This window comes from Dendrobates tinctorius, unplaced genomic scaffold (genome assembly GCF_039654945.1).
Source record: "Dendrobates tinctorius isolate UK_male_01 unplaced genomic scaffold, ASM3965494v1 ptg000036l, whole genome shotgun sequence".
In the NCBI taxonomy this organism is placed as follows: domain Eukaryota; kingdom Metazoa; phylum Chordata; class Amphibia; order Anura; family Dendrobatidae; genus Dendrobates; species Dendrobates tinctorius.
In genome coordinates, this window is record NW_027361704.1 from 32,967,603 (window position 1) to 32,986,468 (window position 18,866).

At 44.5% G+C, this 18,866-nt stretch overlaps 2 protein-coding genes and 1 long non-coding RNA gene across 4 annotated transcripts in view; 2 read left to right on the forward strand and 1 right to left on the reverse strand.

Annotated features, from left to right (window-relative positions):
• Positions 1 to 18,866, forward strand: part of LOC141087923 (follistatin-related protein 4-like) — a 1,467,590-nt gene that overhangs the window by 542,155 nt on the left and 906,569 nt on the right. The gene's annotated exons all lie outside the window — the stretch shown is intronic.
• Positions 216 to 18,238, reverse strand: LOC141087919 (uncharacterized). The gene is made up of 2 exons (XR_012231763.1): positions 18,077 to 18,238; positions 216 to 673 (listed from the first exon to the last, which is right to left on the reverse strand). It is a non-coding gene; the product is annotated as an uncharacterized lncRNA (long non-coding RNA).
• Positions 1,249 to 5,143, forward strand: LOC141087850 (uncharacterized). The gene is made up of 3 exons (XM_073573676.1): positions 1,249 to 1,255; positions 3,287 to 3,446; positions 3,557 to 5,143. The coding sequence occupies exons 1-3, from the start codon at positions 1,249 to 1,251 to the stop codon at positions 4,947 to 4,949; spliced, it is 1,560 nt and encodes a 519-aa protein (XP_073429777.1). The 3' UTR covers positions 4,950 to 5,143.

Below are 18,866 nucleotides of genomic sequence, written 5' to 3' on the forward strand. Positions count from 1 at the left end.
TTTTGGACATGATAATTGTAGTTTTTTGTATTCCTTTGGAAGACACTTTTTTATACTTGTGTGGTTATTTATGATACCTTTTCCTTCTTGAGAAGATGAGAAGACAGTCTAAACCACATATTCTCAATGACTTGGCCATTTACCAGAAGGATAGGACTAATATATAGCTTGTGCTTCAGGCAAGACAGAAATAAAAGTTGCGATACACACCGGAGTAATTTTGGTTCTTCCTATTATTAATACTTAAAAAGGACAAAGTTATATTATAAGATACGAACATGATTATGAAGTGAAAGTGAATGTCCAGGGACATTTGCACAAAGACATGACTGTAAATTTGGAATTGGCAGAATCTTAGAAATTACTTAAAAAAAATGTCTACATCTCATATTACATTCTGAGTTATAATGTTTTCAAAAATGGTCAGTCTCCTTGACTGCTCTTTTCAGTCCATGGAATCACTTTTCTTTAAGCCTTTTCCTCTGTTTCTTTTCTTGCTACATCTTTATTATACCTACAGTCCTCCTTTTCTTATCAGTTTTCAAAGTTAAAACTTCAGGTAAAACGTATATTCTGTATTGTGCCTAGTGCCTGGATTGAAGGGGCGAGGCATGACACAGGCTTCTCTTTTTTCATGGTGTGCTCTTTTAAAGTAATCCGCCCTCGGAATACCCTGAAAAATGTGAAAAAATGGTTTGTTAGGAAGGTTAGCAAAAAGAAATTCTGCAAGTAAGTTTTCTCTACAATGTGGCAGTGAATGGAATATACAGTATATTTGGCATTTGGCACAAGAATACAAATGACATCTTCTTGAATCTGATTTTAATCTTAAACCTCTGTACGTATAAAAAGTGGACTTTTTCCCTCTTATTATGTTTACATACTCTATTATTGTATTGGATATAGTCAGTAATACTATGTGTATATACTGTATCGCTTTGATGTTAAAATCAGACACGATTACTTGTCTTTTTATTCCTCGGAGTAGCTAGGCCCTCTTTACCCTTTGTTAATCTGAGCATTTATTATGATACATAATAATGAGAAGCAGCTGAGTACAGATTTACTGAGGCTAAGATATTAATTTCTGTACTATACTCAGATCTCTTGGGACATGAGACAGTAAAAAGCAATTCCGACAGATAACATTATTCAGCAAGTGTCACCCTGACCATGTAAGCAAAGACACTATGGACAAATGCCGGCGAGATTGTTCTTGACCTCAAAGTGGAATGTCTCCAAGGCCAGATGATAGGCGAGTCATTCCTTCAGGGGTTTCTTCTTGTTTTCTATTTACATTTTTAAGGCACATTTTATCCTGACATTGTTTTTGTGTGTGCTGATCTAAAGCACAGCAGGTTGCAGCAGTCATGTCAAATTATATCACTCCACATTACTGGTTCAATGGAATGTGACGTTTTGACTGGTATATCCAGAAACACCTAGTTTTCACCTAGAGCCTTGTATGAGATTATTAATTTTTTATTCCAGCCCGGTATAGCATTTCCCAGTACTGAGTACAAGTTGAGTATATATTTGGCTTGAGGAAACCTTTGTTTGACCTCAAAGATTTTTAGATTCTTATGTATAGAAATGAGTGAATAGATTGAAAACAGATCCAATTCCTCCAAATGAGGGGAAAAAAATCCAGGTTCATCAGACTCACTGTTTTTTAATTCAATTCATTAAAATCCAGCTTATTGGTGAACTGCCAGTAGTCATTTTGCTGGATTCCTTTTAGGGTCTCTAAGGCTGGTTTCACATTTGCGTTTTTTTGCGCTGGAAAAAAACGCATACCTGCGCATGCGTTTTTTCCCCTATATTTAACATGGGTGCGCATACCTGCGCGCTGGCATGCGCACGTATGCGATTTTCATGCGCTGCTTTTTTTGGGGTGTGCGTTTGTATTTTCCAGACGCAGCATGTTGCATTTTTTGGCCCTGCAAAAAAGCGCATGCGCACATATGCGCACGTTTTGCGCTAAAAATGGCCATTATAGCCTATGGATGCGCATACGTGCGCACTGGTATGCGCATGTATGCGTTTTTTTAGCGCTGCGTTTTTTTGGTGGTGTCCACTTGTTGTACTAGTTATAATCTTCTAAAGTCAAAAAAAAAAGTCTATATAAAGGAGGTGCCTGCCAAAACTCTGCCACTACTACACTGACAGATTGGAGAGCAGACAGTCAACAAGGAACCCATCTTCTATCAGCGAAGAATGTGAGTATATTACATTATATGCCTGTCCTTTTATATTATGTATGTACTAATGATTTTTATTATTTTTACATGCAGTATGTCTTCAGAATCCGAGTATTCCCCATCGCGGCAGGAATTGGCGCAAGCAGACCGTGAGGTGATTATTTTCGTGCATCTGGTAAGTATATCTGCTGCTTCTCCAAATCTCTTACGTTTTTTTCAACTTTTTTAAGACATCGTCATCATCATCTTCTGCGGACGGGACTAGTGAGGGCGAAGAGCAGGAGCAGCGAAGCCAAGTCCCGGTGGTGATACGGAATGTATGTATCAAATGATTTGTAATGTTTTTTATTTTTTATCTTCTATTTTTACTCTTTTTTATGTTTTTTTTTTTGTAACTTTTTATTCAATTTAAATTTGATTATTCTAATGAATGTGTTTTGTCTAGGTTCCACAACGGGATGAAGACGTCTACCTGGATAATGAGCAGCTCATCAGCCTGGTCCAGGAGCGTTCGCCGTTGTGGGACAGCCATGACCGGCTGCACAAGGACATTGTGGTGACCCGGCGGCTATGGAATGAGGTGGCCGCAGCGTTGATGGATGGCTGGGACAGCGCCACAGCATCCTCCAAAAAGGCGTTTATTGAGTATTTCCCTGCTCTGTATTGTGCCGCAGTGACTGTTGTCCTTGACGGCACTGTTGGGTTTCGTGCTAGGTGTATTCTAGCAGGAAACCCAACAGTGTCATCGGGGTCTACAGTGACTGCTTTGAGTATTGTATTGCTACATTGTGCCGCAGTGACTGTTGTCCTTGACGGCACTGTTGGGTTTCGTGCTAGGTGTATTCTAGCAGGAAACCCAACAGTGTCATCGGGGTCTACAGTGACTGCTTTGAGTATTGTATTGCTACATTGTGCCGCAGTGACTGTTGTCCTTGACGGCACTGTTGGGTTTCGTGCTAGGTGTATTCTAGCAGGAAACCCAACAGTGTCATCGGGGTCTACAGTGACTGCTTTGAGTATTGTATTGCTATATTGTGCCGCAGTGACTGTTGTCCTTGACGGCACTGTTTTTTTTTTAACAACAGTGGACAAAGTCCGAACACGTTGGCGTTCGATCAAGGACCGCTTCAACAGTGATGTTCGTGCTGAGGGCCAGGTTCGCAGTGGATCTGCGTCAAGGACCAGAACTAGATACCGTCACTATCACGCGTTGCAGTTCCTAAGACCGGTCCTTGCCACGAGATCGTAAGTATTATAAATTTTGGGGTTTTATTTTTATTAATCTGTGTTTTTCTAATCCACAGCTGATGCTTCTTGTAAAGGCATGGTAGTAATGATTTTCCTTTCTTCCACAGCACCTGGAGCAGCACCCTGCAACCTGGCCCTGGAGCGGTCCTTCCTCGGACGTCCTCTGACCCGTCCCAGCCATCCGACAGCCAGGAAGCACCTTGCAGGTCAACCACACACACAGCTGGTGACCAGGAAGCTGGGCCATCAGGTGTTCCCCTGTCCCAGGTCTCTGCCACTGGTTATGCGGGCACTACCCGCCAGCGGCAGAGGGCCTTGGACAGGAATGTCTTGCCCGAGTTTATGCATTTGAGCGAGGCCTTTAATTCCAGCCTCAAGTCACTGTCCGACAGAGTTGAAAGCGGTTTTGCACTCATGGAACGTGGTTTTAACCACTTTGAACACCGCTTCAATTCTGTAGAACAGCGCCTTGACCGTCTGGAGGCCGACCTCAACAGACCAGCACACCATTTTTTTAGTAAGATTGAAAAGGGCATGGCGGAACACCTTAGTCCTGAGCAACAGCTGAATGTGCTGCAGGCCTGCAACAATGCTTTCTTGCAGGCTATGCAGCATAATCGGTACGGTCAGCAGTCAGTGGTGTCATTTCCACCTGTGCCACCATTGACTCGCTTCACCTCACTACCGACTTGTGCTGCATACCACTGCACGGACACCTCTATTCAAAGCCAGGACACCCACCGTTACACCACCACAAGTCTGAGTGCAGCTGGTCACTTCACCGACACCACCATGGCAAGCGCTGCTCCTGTCTGGAGCACCACCGCCACTCCCATGCATGCGTGGAGCTCAGCCACCACTAGGCAAACATGGAACAGCCCTGCCGCTACAACAACATGTAGTAGCCCTGCCACCACCACTCTGCAAACCTGGACCATCACTGCCGCCACCAGTCCTCCTGCAAGGACGAGCACTGCCAACGAAGAGCAGCAGCAGCAGCCATCTCAGCAGCAGCAGCCACCTCAGCAGCAGCCACCTCAGCAGCAGCAGCAGCCACCTCAGCAGCAGCAGCAGCCACCTCAGCAGCAGCAGCAACCACCTCAGCAGCAGCAGCCACCTCAGCAGCAGCAGCAGCCACCTCAGCAGCAGCCGCCACCTCAGCAGCAGCAGCAGCCACCTCAGCAGCAGCAGCCACACCAGCAGACGGGGGACCTACATTCAATATTTGCCCCTAGTTCAAGGCGAAATCTATCAAGGCGGGCATTGGGCCAAAGTCGGTCCAGGCACACAAGCCTACGGCGACATGCCATTACAACTAATGTACCTGAACAGATTTCCTCTCCTCCAAGTGTTCCTAGTTTAATTCCCTTAACTGGACTACCTTCCCCCACAAGTTTTGTTGCCCCTTCCCCTCAAACACCGTCTTCAACTGCAAGTGTTGCATATTCCCTGCACACCCCCAAATTGAAACCATCTGCCCCCAAACGCCGGAAAAAATAATTTTTTGGTTTATTTTTGTGATTAAAAATAAATTTACATTTGTGGTTCACCATTACAAAGTTTCATTAATGTTGTTTGCGCCGCTCACACACACTGATGGGTAAATACATGTTAAAAACCAACCCAAGGCCTAGTATAGTCATATGTGAAATAACACGGACTAGTATAGTCATACCAAGGCCTAGTGTAATAACTCGAGTTTTACCAACTTGGATCTGGTTTCATGAAAAACAAACTGTTGAAACTTGTCTTAAAAATAAGTTTCTTTCTAGTTTCACCAGTTTGTTTTTTGTGAAACAAGATGCTAGTTGTTAAAAATCGAGTTATTACAGTAGGCCTTGGTATGACTATACTAGGCCGTGGTATTTCACATATTACTATACTACTAGCCCCAAGGCCTACTATACTCATATTTGAAATACCACGGCCTAGTGTAGTCATTACAAGGCCTAGTGTAATAACTCTAGTTTTACCAACTAGAATCTGGTTTCATGAAAAACAAACTGTTGAAACTTGTCAAGTTTCACCAGTTTGTTTTTCGTGAAACAAGATCCTAGTTGGTAAAAATCGAGTAGGCCTTGGTATGACTATACTAGGCCGTGGTATTTCACATATTACTATACTACTAGCCCCAAGGCCTACTATACTCATATTTGAAATACCACGGCCTAGTTTAGTCATTACAAGGCCTAGTGTAATAACTCTAGTTTTACCAACTAGAATCTGGTTTCATGAAAAACAAACTGTTGAAACTTGTCAAGTTTCACCAGTTTGTTTTTCGTGAAACAAGATCCTAGTTGGCAAAAATCGAGTAGGCCTTGGTATGACTATACTAGGCCGTGGTATTTCACATATGACTATACTAGTAGGCCCAAGGCCTACTATACTCATATTTGAAATACCACGGCCTAGTATAGTCATTCCAAGGCCTAGTGTAATAACTTGTAAGTTGGAATGGAGCAGATTACATTCATCCACTCAATGCTGACTTGTATTCCCCATGGACTTTCATTGGGGTTGGGTTTTGAGGGTTGTGTTTTGAGAAAATCACATAATTTTTTTTTCAACTAGTTGCACAATTTTCTCTTGAAAAAAATTGGTTTCCTGATTCATGGCCTGCAGCTTTGCTCGTTCCAATATATTTCACGCAGACTAGCAATGCTGCATTTTAACTCATATGTGTATTTACCTGCCCAGGTGTGTGAACATCAAAAAATTCAGTTATACATGGGAAGTTTTTTATTTAATTGGAGTTTAAAAAATATAGTGCACTCAGTAATGGTATCAAATAAGGTTTTTTATTACCATAAACAAACAAAAACATTACACCATTTCATCTTGCCAGTGCACCCGTCCTACATCAGAAATAAAGTAGGCCGCAAATTGGTCCCTCATTTGGCCAACTTCAACGGATGACCTGAGAGTGTGCTGAGTGAATTCAGGCAATGGGTTAGGAGCATCATCGTCCAGTTCAAAGGTCGGGTGCTCTTTAGCCATCACAAAGTTATGTAGAACCACACAGGCCTTCACCACCTCATCGACTGTTTCAAGTTTAAGATTAATGGCCGTGCCCAGAATTCGCCATCTGGAGACAAGAATCCCAAAAGCACACTCGACAGTTCTTCTGGCCCTGGTCAGCCTGTAATTAAATATTTTTTTGGTGTGGTCCAAGTCCCGGCTGGAGTAGGGTTTCAGTAAGTTTCCGCACATTTGAAAAGCCTCATCGCCAACCATTACAAAGGGCAGTGGCGGAGCTTCGGTGTGAGGAAGAGGCCGTGGCATAGGGAAATTAAATTGGTTGCCATACAACCTCCGGCCCATGTCTGAGTTTTTAAAAGCCTGTGAGTCATTACCACGGCCAAATGCTCCAATGTCCACTGCTACAAACATACATCCGGCAGTACTTTTTGTAATTATAGTACTCAGATCCCGTTCTTTGGGGTTTGATGATCCGCATGTGTTTACCATCAACAGCTCCCAAACAGTTGGGAAAATTGCATACTGTCCAGAATTTGTCAGCAATTTCCATCCACTTTTCAGTGGTGGGCAGGGGCATAAATTCTGGACAAAGAACATTCCAGAGAGCCCGGCAGGTGTCAGCAACAATTCCAGACAAGGTAGAGATTCCAATACGGTACTGGAAGTGTAGTGAAGATAGGGTTTCTCCAGTCGCCAGGAATCTGTGAACAGACAAAGAAGTAAAATTAATATTTATGTATATTATTTTAAAAAACTATAAAATAAAATATTAGTACATTCACGAAAACTAATTACCCAAGGTTTTGAATACTAAATTTAAAAAAAAAACATCAGACCGCACCCCTTGGTTTTTAAAACATACCGTAATGTCACCAGTAGCCGTTCCTCAGGAGGAATCGCACGACGGAGCTGTGTGTCCTGTCTCCGGATGGATTGTTGGACACGAGCAAGCAAATCCATGAAACTTTCGTGGGACATCCGGATATAATCTGTAAATTTCTCCGGGTTTGACTGGAGCTCGCTGTAGAGGGTGTGGTATGCCCCACGGCTCTCCCGGAGTTCAACAATCGGATGTATCCACATACGCCGCCGTCTTCGCTGCCTCTCTCTCTTCCTTTGTTCATGGCAAGCAACTGCATACGCCTGAGCCATCGCGATGTCCAAATCCAAGTTGAAGTGAAAACTCTTCCAGCGCAGATCCATGGTCACGAGAAGAATCAAGCAAATGTGAAGAATACTGCAGACAGGGTCTATATATTAACATACCACACCCACAATGAAGTCCCATTGGTCTTGTGTGTTGTTGAATGGTTGTTTTTTCTTTTTTGTGGGGTTTTTCCAAAATCTGTAAAAAAACGCAAACGCACAAAAAACGCATACAAACGCGCAAAAACGCTGCGTTTTTTTCCTGCATGCGCATAAAAATGCTTGAAAAAAACGCAGCGTTTGTATGCATTTGTATGCGTTTTTTCAATGCGTTTTTTTGCGGGAAAAACGCGCTGCAAAAAAAAGCAAGTGTGAAACTAGCCTAAGGGGTCCAAAAATTAAAAAATATCAATGGTCATGGTACATTTGAGGGGCAAGGTGAATTAAACGTTTGTAAAAAATGTAAGCACCTTTTACTAGCAACCGAGGCACATTCAATTTGTATCATATAAATTCTATGCAAATCAAATTTCTGAATTCGAGCAAATCTGTCAAATTCAAATTTTAAAAGATTTACTCACTTTTTATTAGATAGATAGATAGATAGATAGCACTGCAATTTTTTATGATTTAAACATCCTGAATTCACAACTGACATTGAAAATTGTTGGCTCTTGTTTCTATGATATCAAAGAGTTTTCCTTTTATTGCTACATATAATTAATGCATACAAGTTTCAGTACTTTGAAACATTATTAATTTTGCAAATTTAAAGATGCTAGATAATTTGTTCTGCCTATTTTCTGATGTCTATTTAGAGGAAACTTAGCAAAAATTCAAATAGCTAAAACGTGTCTAAACACTATTGCGAATTATAAACAGAAGCAGAAATTGCACTATGACATTTGCTCCTCATTCAGTGACAACTCTATTTTTGCTTGTCTCTTGTACTCCTGCATTGGATCATCTCTTACAATTATCCAACAGTAATCTGCAATCATTGATGGATTGCATTTTCCTTGATATCTTCTCTCCATGCCACAATATCTTGGTGAAATCTCTCAAGATGCTCACTGTTTCACAGTTGGGTGGAAAAAAGTCTAGATGCGAATGTATGAAATGAATCTTCAAGGACATGTTACAGCCAAAATCCGTCAATGTTTTGAGGAGATTTTCCTCCAACTCTTCATAATTGCTCTTGAGTTTCCCAAAAAATTACTTATCACTAGTGTTGAGCATTCTGATACTGCAAATATCGGGTATCGGCCGATATTCGCTGTATCGGAATTCCAATACCGAGTACCAATATTTTTTCAATATGAGATACCGGAATCGGAAGTCCCCATAATGCAATGAGCCACTGTTGTGGCTGTGATTGGCTGCTGAAATGATGTCATCATGATGCGCGGTCAGTGCGCATCATGATGCGCGGTCTGTGCCGACTTCCGGGGGTCTGTGCCGACTGTCGGGGGTCTGTGTCGGCTGCCGGTGGTCTGTATGGGCCTCTCGTGGGTCTGTACAGGCCTGTCGGGGGCCTGTGCCGGCTGCCGGTGGTCTGTACGGGCCTCTCGGGGGCCTGTTTCGGCTGCCGGTGGTCTGTATGGGCCTCTCGTGGGTCTGTACAGGCCTGTCGGGGGCCTGTGCCGGCTGCCGGTGGTCTATATGGGCCACTCGGGGGCCTGTGCCGGCTGCCGGTGGTCTGTATGGGCCTCTCGGGGGTCTGTACAGGCCTGTTGGGGGCCTGTGCCGGCTGCCGGTGGTCTGTACGGGCCTCTCGGGGGCCTGTGCCGGCTTTCGGTGGTCTGTGCCAGCTGCCGGGGGCCTGTGCCGGCTGCCGGTGGTCTGTACGGGCCTCTCGGGGGCCAGTCCCGGCTGTCGTGGTCTGTACGGGCCTCTCGGAGGCCTGTGCCGGCTGCCGGTGGTCTGTACGGGCCTCTCGGGGGCCTGTGCCGGCTGTCGGTGGTCTGTGCGGGCCTGCCGGGGGTCTTATGTGTGTGCAGGCATCGTTCGATGGGACTACAAGTCCCATCGGGCAATGCCTGCTACAATGACAGTGATTGACACATTAGCCATTAGCCATACTACATTCATACAACATACATACATACATACTACATACATGCTACATTTATACTACATTCATACAACATACATATATACTACATACTACATACATGCTACATATATACTACATTCATACAACATACATATTATATACATGCTACATATATACTACATTCATACAACATACATACATACTACATACATACTACATATATATACTACATTCATACAACATAAATACATACTACATACTACATGTATACTACATTCATACAACATACATACATACTACATACTACATACATGCTGCATATATACTACATTCATACAACATACATACATACTACATACATGCTACATATATATTACATTCATACAACATACATACATACTACATACATACCACATATATGCTACATTCATACAACATACATACATATATACTACATACATACTACATATATACTACATTCATACAACATACATACATACTACATACTACATACATACTACATACATCCTACATATATACTACATTCATACATACATACTACATACTACATACATACTACTTGTATACTACATTCATACAACATACATACATACTACATACATACTACATGTATACTACATTCATACAACATACATACATACTACATACATGCTACATATATACTACATTCATACAACATACATACATACTACATACTACATCCATACTGCATATATACTACATTCATACAACATACATACATACTACATACTACATACATGCTTCATATATACTACATTCATATAACATACATACATACTACATACTACATACATACAACATGCTACAGACAAACAACATACATACATACTGCATACTGCATACATACTACATACATACTACATACAATACATTCATACATTCACACAATACATACATAGACATACAGTACATACAACATAGAGAACATACTCACCATCACTTCTCACTTTGATCCCCAAAGCCAGTGTCATCTATGAAAAAATATGAAAATAACAAACAAGCCATATACTCCCTGATCCTCAGAAATCCACGAGGGTCCCACGCCGGTCTCCCGTGGAGAACAGCAGCATCACTTGATGCAACCGCTCTCTAGGGGCTTCAATAATCCAATGACGGGAGGTAAGTATCCTTCCGCACTGTATTCCTCCGCCACTGTAAAAAAAATAGTCCTTAGTCTCACTTTTGGCATTGCTGTGTGAGAAAGTTCCCACGCAGCTTTTGCCATAAAGTGAGACCAGGGACTATTTTTTTACAGTGGCGGCGGAATACGGTGCGGAAGGATACCTACCTCCCGTCACTGGATTCCTGGAGCCCCGTAGAGAGCGGTCGCATCAGCTGATGCTGCTGTTCTCCACAGGAAATCAGCGTGGGACATGTGGATTTCTGCTTATCAGGGAGTATATTGTTTGTTTGTTATTTTCATATTTTTCCACAGATGACACTGGCTTCGGGGATCAAAGTGACAAGTGATGGTGAGTAAGTACTCTATGTTATATGTACTGTATGTCTATATGTATGTTTTGTATGAATGTATTGTATGCAGTATGTATGTAGTATATATGCAGTATGTAGTATGTATGTATGTTGTATGTCTGCAGCATGTTGTATGTATGTATGTATGTATGTAGTATGTATGTACTATGTATGTATTGTGGTGTAGTTACCACTATGTCAGCTAGGGGGCGCTGTGTGGGTGTCCCAGGACGGGTGTACAGGCACATTCAGTGTGGTAACAGGAGCAGGGTCCTAAATGACCATTATGGGTCTCAAGGTTAGTGGCCTTGGGATGCAGGCTCCAGGGTGTATTGATCAGCAGAGGTACTGCTGATCTTTCTGTTACACACTGTCAGGGAAGCCTGTGTGTGTCTATACAACCTTTAGTGATGTCATAGCCATGTGATCACCTGTGGGTGTGGTTACAGGGCTATGTAATTGAGGTGATTGGCACATGTGAAAGAGTGTGGAGGGAGTCTGTCTGAGTGTGGACAGACTTCCATGTGTCCAGGTGGGACACTACAGAGAGTTGTATATGGGGAGGACTACACCTCCCAGCAGGTGCTGAGACTCTCGGTCCGAGTCTCCAACCACGGACATTTGTGTTCTTTTGCCTAAGCTAGAGGCTATTTTGGTAATGTGCTACCTTGTGGGTTTATGAAGTGAATAAACCACATGAACTTTGGGAAGAACCTGTCTCATGATTGTCTCCCGTTGCACCTAAGCGAGTCGAATCCCTACAATTGGTGACAGACTGCGGGCAGCGATTCCCAGAAGCACGTGGGGCAGTGCTGGCGATTCTGAGCCAGGAGAGCAGATGGTCTGACAACTGTGAGTAATACTGACCGAGGTCAGAGAAAGTGACTATTAATATTTGTGGGATACTTCTGAGGAGAAGAGGCATCCAGGAACCTGTGGGACCGACACAGGTAACAGACAGGAGTCTGTGTTGCACTGACCAGGGTCAATGAGAGACTGTGTACCTGGAGGGTCAGTGTTGGGAGGTTCTGGGAGAGGAATCGGATCCCTGGAACACATGAGATGACCTTGGAGCTGATGAGTCTGGTGTGTTGGGAGACCCTGGGAGGAGGGTCGGCTCCCTGAATAGCACCCGGTGTGCCCTGTGTGTTGGACGGTCTCAGGCGGAGACGGTACGTCCTGAGTGGCACACGAACAGGACACGTGAGAGACTGTGCATGTGTTTTTTTTTTTTTCCTTTTCCTCGTTTTCTCTGCAAAAACCTGAAAGTGCTTGCTGTGGCTCAGTGGGGTCACGAAGGTCTCGCAGCCCAGGGACCTGGTGTTTTCTTTTTGGGATCTGCCCTGGGAGCCTTGGTAGAAGACGCTGTCTGTCTACGCCATCCTGCTGCAGCTTTATTGCATATGACTAAGCGGATACAGTAGTTGTGGCTTTACACAACTATTAAGGGTGAGTACCCTGTTTTATTGCTTCATAACCCATTATACCTGCACTGGTAAGGCCCTATGGGCGCACTTTTGTGGTTTTTTTATCTTTGAGGGTGACAAGCGGCTTCCAGTAACCCAGCGGGGTTACGAAGGTGACAAGCGGCTTCCGGTGGATCGGCGGGTCCACGAAGATGGCGCAGCAGGAGCTGCAGTGACACCAGCCGCTGTGTGTGTGTGTGAACAGCAGCCGGAGGTGCCGGTGATCAGTGACAGCAGGAGCTGTGATGGTGCCAGCAAAGACGTGTGTGGTATCATTAAAAGACAAACTGTACTGTGTGAACTATGGCATAAGAAGTTCTGCAGAACGGACATGGGGAAATCCCAAAAGGGAGTGGTAACCCAAAAGGGTGCGGTGACCCAAAAGGGAGTGGTAACCCAAAATGGGGTGGAGTCCCAAAAGGGGGTGGTGACCCAAATTGGAGTGGTAACCCAAAAAGGGGTGGAGTCCCAAAAGGGGGCGGTGACCCAAATTGGAGTGGCAACCCAAAGTGGGCTGGTGGTCCAGAAAGGGGCCAAGTGTGAAGAAGTGACAGCACTGGGTGACTCAGTAGGTATGTCTGGAGTACCGCAGTGTATGTGCAGGTGTTTTTCAGAATGTGGAATATCCTTTCCGGGTAGTAATGATGGGCCACAGATGTGTACAGTGATGCTGCACCGGGAAGGAGCCTTTGGTCAGCTGGACTCAGACAGTCAGGTGACTCTGACAGGAACGCCTCTCGTTTTCTCTCTGACCGAGAAAAACATCAGGGTTCGCTGTAAACACGGTGTCACGGTGAACTACGCAGTAGACAGAGTAGTGTTTGAGGGGACCAAAAGTGGTGAGTGCCAAGGCAGAGGGATACCACGGGACTTAGTCTATGCCTGGGAGAGGGGCCGGGACTTTCTTTTGTTTGATGACATTTGGTCGGATGATGGAGATGCTTCAACTGTGGGGCCAGCGGACACTGAGACAGTGACGGCTCCTGACATGGACAGGTCAGAGCTAGAACTGACCAGAGGAAGAAGTACATCTGCCCAACTGACGGACCTGATGTCTCGTGATAAGACAGATGGTGGGCTGGGAGATGAGACGACTGGACTAGACACATTGGTGCTGGACGGTAACTGGAGGGTTTACTCGTCTGGTGTGACTGACCCAGTGGTACCCTTTGATGATATAATTAAAGAGGTAGTGGTGAGACACGTGTTGGCCAAAAGAGAACAAGATCGTGAAATACAGCTGATAAAGGAGACTGTAACAGAACATGTCGAACGGGAAAGAGTCCTAAGGCAAGCAGCTGAGCACAGAGTGGATGAGCTGGCGAAGGAAATCTCTGAGCTCAGAGGTCACCTATCAGCGTGTCAAACTAGGAACAATGCTATAGTGAAGGATATGGAGGTGCTCAGAGAGGCCCAAGAGAAGCATCAACAGGAGATTCTCCGGAGAGAGGATGAGTGTCGCTACCTGGCAGAGGAGTGAGATAAAGTTCTGCAAGAACTCAGTGGAGTAGTAAAAGGTCTTCTATGGGAGAAGTGGATGGGTGAAGACGTACAGCAGCCATGCCCGACTGATAGCAAGGTAGAACTGCCAAAGCCCATCTTGGAAAATGGTCCTGAGGACTGTAAATCTCAGGAAGATGGTGAGCCAAGAGCTGCACAAGACAGTCTCCCGGTCTTGGCAGATACCTTGAGGGAAGTGTCCGTGGGGAACCCAGAACCATCTGTCCAGGATGAGAGCAAGTCCATGGCCTTCAAGTGCGTGATGGAGGTACCCGAAGACGTGCGAGAAGCGTATGCCAGCGAAGGTGTGCATGAGACCTTTAAAAAGGCAGTAAAGGCCTATAGTGTGATCTGGGCACCAGACACAGACCAGTTGGTGATACTGGCCGAAACAGAAGACACAGAGAGAAGGGTGGCTGTCCTGAAGGAGATGCACCTACAATGTCTCCGCACGAAACAGATGCTCATGGAGCGTAATAGGAAAGCCGCTCAACGTCTGGAGCTTGCAAGGGAAGCTCAATGTCGGCTGGGCTTTGTGGAAGACATAATTCTGGTACCCAGAAATCTGGTGGGGAAAGTCGTTGGCAGACTTGGAAAGGTGATGCAGGAGATGGTGAATCGATCCAGTGTGAAGAGAGTGAGGATCCCACCTGCTGGTGAAATCCAAGTCGTTGTTGAAGATGACATGGTTCCTGTCATTGTGGTTGGTTCGGTGGAAAGCATTGGGAAGCTTCGCATGCTCCTGGAATATCGGGTAGCATACCTGAAGGAGATTGAGCAGCTAAGACAGGATCGGCTGCAGATGAATAAGCAGATACAGAATGTCAGGTGGCATCCACCTCCAACCCAAGTTGTAAAGGCCCGAAGGGATCCTCCAAAGAATGAAAGGACAGGTAGTCGAAGACAAGAACGTCGAGAGTCCGCAAGTGGCAGTTCTAATCTTAGTAGCATAGGCACGAGACCCGGTGGTGGACGTAGCGACAGAGGGTCAGACTCAGACCAGCCAGTTAGCCCAACTGGACGTGGGACTCATGACCGTACGAAACGGGAGAGTCAGCTAGTGAGAGAAAGGTCGGGTGATGGAGCGCACTGCAAACAGATGGAGACTAAAGAGTGCCTGGTCACCCTGACGGGCTTTGACGGGAAGGCCAAAGCCCAAGGCCGAGATACTGACCGCTGGGGCGGGGGAGGCCTAGCGTAAATATGATGCAGTATGACTGCCGAAACAGACGGAGATGGTCCTCCCGACTGGTAGGGCAAGGTGACATGGGTGCCAGGTCTCAAGATCCCTGGGTGATGTCGTGTGTTCAACCCCACAAGTTTGAACAGAGGGGGGAGGTATGTGGTGTAGTTACCACTATGTCAGTTAGGGGGTGCTGTGTGGGTGTCCCAGGACGGGTGTACAGGTACATTCAGTGTGGTAACAGGAGCAGGGTCCTAAATGACCATTATGGGTCTCAAGGTGGGTGGCCTTGGGATGCAGGCTCCAGGGTGTATTGATCAGCAGAGGTACTGCTGATCTTTCTGTTACACTCTGTCAGGGAAGCCTGTGTGTGTCTATACAACCTTTAGTGATGTCATAGCCATGTGATCACCTGTGGGTGTGGTTACAGGGCTATGTAATTGAGGTGTTTGGCACATGTGAGAGAGTGTGGAGGGAGTCTGTCTGAGTGTGGACAGACTTCCATGTGTCCAGGTGGGACACTACAGAGAGTTGTATATGGGGAGGACTACACCTCCCAGCAGGTGCTGAGACTCTCAGTCCGAGTCTCCAACCACGGACATTTGTGTTCTTTTGCCTAAGCTAGAGGCTATTTTGGTAATGTGCTGCCTTGTGGGTTTATGAAGTGAATAAACCACATGAACTTTGGGAAGAACCTGTCTCATGATTGTCTCCCGCTGCACCTAAGCGAGTCGAATCCTTACAGTATGTTGTATGAATGTAGTATATATGAAGCATGCATGTAGTATATAGTATGTATGTATGTTGTATGAATGTAGTATATATGTAGCATGTATGTAATATGTATGTAGTATGTATGTATGTTGTATGAATGTAGTATATATGTAGCATGCATGTAGTATGTATGTATGTTGTATGAATGTATTATATATGTAGCATGTATGTAGTATGTGGTATGTTGTATGAATGTAGTATATATGTAGCATGTATGTAGTATGTATGTATGCTGTATGAATGTAGTATATATGTAGTATGTATGTAGTATGTATGTATGTTGTATGAATGTAGTATATATGTTGCATGTATGTAGTATGCATGTATATTGTATGACTGTAGTATATACAGTATGTAGTATGTATGTCGTATGTTTTTTTTTTTTTACATTCAACACATTAGCCAGATGATGGGACTACTACTGTCCCATCATTGGCTAATGTGTCAATCACTGTCATTGTAGCAGGCATCGCCCGATGGGACTTGTAGTACCATCGGACAATGCCTGCACACACACAAGACCCCCGGCAGGCCCGCACAGACCACCGGCAGCCGGCACAGGGCCCCGACAGTCGGCACAGACCCCCGAGAGGCCCGTACAGACCACCGGCAGCCGGCACAGGCCCCCCGACAGTCGGCACAGACCTCCGAGAGGCCCTCACAGACCCCGCCCGCACACACAGACAAGCACAGTGTCTGCCCACGCAGCGCCCACACTCTTCCCCCCTCCCGAACAGGATGTACAAGGCAAGAAAGGGTTTTTTTTAATTCCGATATTTCTGTCCCATTGACTTGAATGGGACTTCCGGTATCGGAATCGGCGATACCCGATACTTTTTGTGTATCGGGCCGATCCAATCCGATCCGATATTTCTGAATATCGGATGGTATCGCTCAACACTACTTATCACTAATGCAAATGCTACCCATGCAGTGTTCTGCTTGCTCTGCAAGAAACGGAGAAACTCTTCATCTTGAAGAAGTTTACTAATCAGCGGGCCAATAAAGACTCCTTCCTTTATCTTTACTTCACTCAACCTTCCAAATGTATCAGTGAGATACTTGAATGGTTTTGCATTTTAAACCATTGCCTTTACAAAGTTCTTCATTAGGCCCAAATTGATATGCATTGGTGGTAACAAAATCTTATGTGGGTCAATAAGTGCTGGATGCAGGACATTTTTACTCCCTGGCTGAAGTGAAAGTTGGAGAGTCCAGTCTCTTTTATTGTAGTGATATTCTCCTGCATGACTATCCCACTCACACAGAAAGCGGCAGTTGTGTATCCACCCTAGAATATAAGTAAGAGGATAGTCACATTTTAGTCACCGCAGAGGGGCCACAAATGTTGGTCACAGTTCAGGCACCTCAACTGTTGTTTCATGTTATCATAAGCTTCTTTCATGTGGACTGCATAACCAACTGGAATTGAAGGTAGCCATTATGCAGTAAGACGGCTTTTAGGCTTGTTTTGGATGAATCAGTGAAGAGCCTCCATTCCTCTGGACTATGACTTATCTTGGGAGCTTCCTTTAATCTGTTAATGTTGCATGCCACAAGACCGCCTTCCATGGTGAAGCATTGGACAAGATCTTTTACACAGAACAAAGAAATCTACAAGCTCAGTCTTATTCTTGGGCAGATCCCAATTTTTAGCAAGATAATTCAGTTTACTTTTTGTTATGAGGTCTGCTTCAGTTGAGGTTGCTGACAGAAAGTCTGGGTTGTGAGAACAAGACACTTCATGATACTAATCTCCCTCATCTTTCGCACTTGACTGAGCTGAAAATGTTTCTGCCGCTTTTTGAACCAGCAGTACTTCTGTAAGTGGTACAGGACATATTTGAGATGGAATGTTTGGACACTGTAAAGTCCACTTCTTCTTCCTTGAAACTCCTTTCCCACTTGGGGGCACTATGTAGTAATACAAGCATGGATTTCCTCTTTCCATGCAACCACTGGATAAGATGTGATGCACATCTATTGCAGCATATGTGTGGAGCCCTACCATTGTCATGATCTCCACTGTAGCTAAAATACAGGTTGTAGACTCTCCTTTTCATGGCAGTCAAGTTTCACCCTTGTGACTTCTCATATGTAGTAAAAACAATCCCCTTTTGATAATGCAAAAACGAGGCATATCTGAAAAAAACATACAGTAGAATCATGTCAATATGCTAAGAAACTAAGCTAAGAAATCCTCAAACTGATAGATAATAGCTTACTGAAGGCTTAATGAACTAAATAGATGATGTAATAGGTGAGCTACTAACAATGCAATAATAATGATGAAATAATAAAAATATAATTTTTCTATAAGCCTGCATGAAAGGTGTCATAAATAATTAATTTCAGGCCGCCCTCCCTTAGTGGAGGCTCCTGATTATCGTGTATACTTTACCTATACTTAGGCCCTTTTTTATGACTGCCTGTCTTCCATTTAGCTAGCCTGCTCTCTTTTTGGGGTACCTTCCTCTTGAGCCGACCCCTGGTCCCAGCTGCCATGGCACACGAGGTCCCTGAGCCGTCCCCTAACGATCCCTGTTTAGGGGTTGGTCCCATCTGGTGTGCTCACTCGGGGGAGATTCAGTGCCATGGCCCAGAGGGTCCACTCTCGGTACTCGCCGCCTTTGGCCTAACACAAATTTATATAATTTATGCAATGTGATTTTCTGGATTTTATTATTTATTTTTATTGATATTCTATCTGTCAATGTTAAAATTAACCTACCCTTAAAATTATAGACTGTTTATGTCTTTGAATGTGGGCAAACCTACTAAATCAGCAAAGGATAAAA

Coding starts and splice junctions, on each gene's coding strand:
- LOC141087850 (XM_073573676.1), top strand. Junction 3,447..3,556: donor CCGGTCCTTGCCACGAGATC/GTAAGTATTATA, acceptor TTTCTTCCACAG/CACCTGGAGCAGCACCCTGC.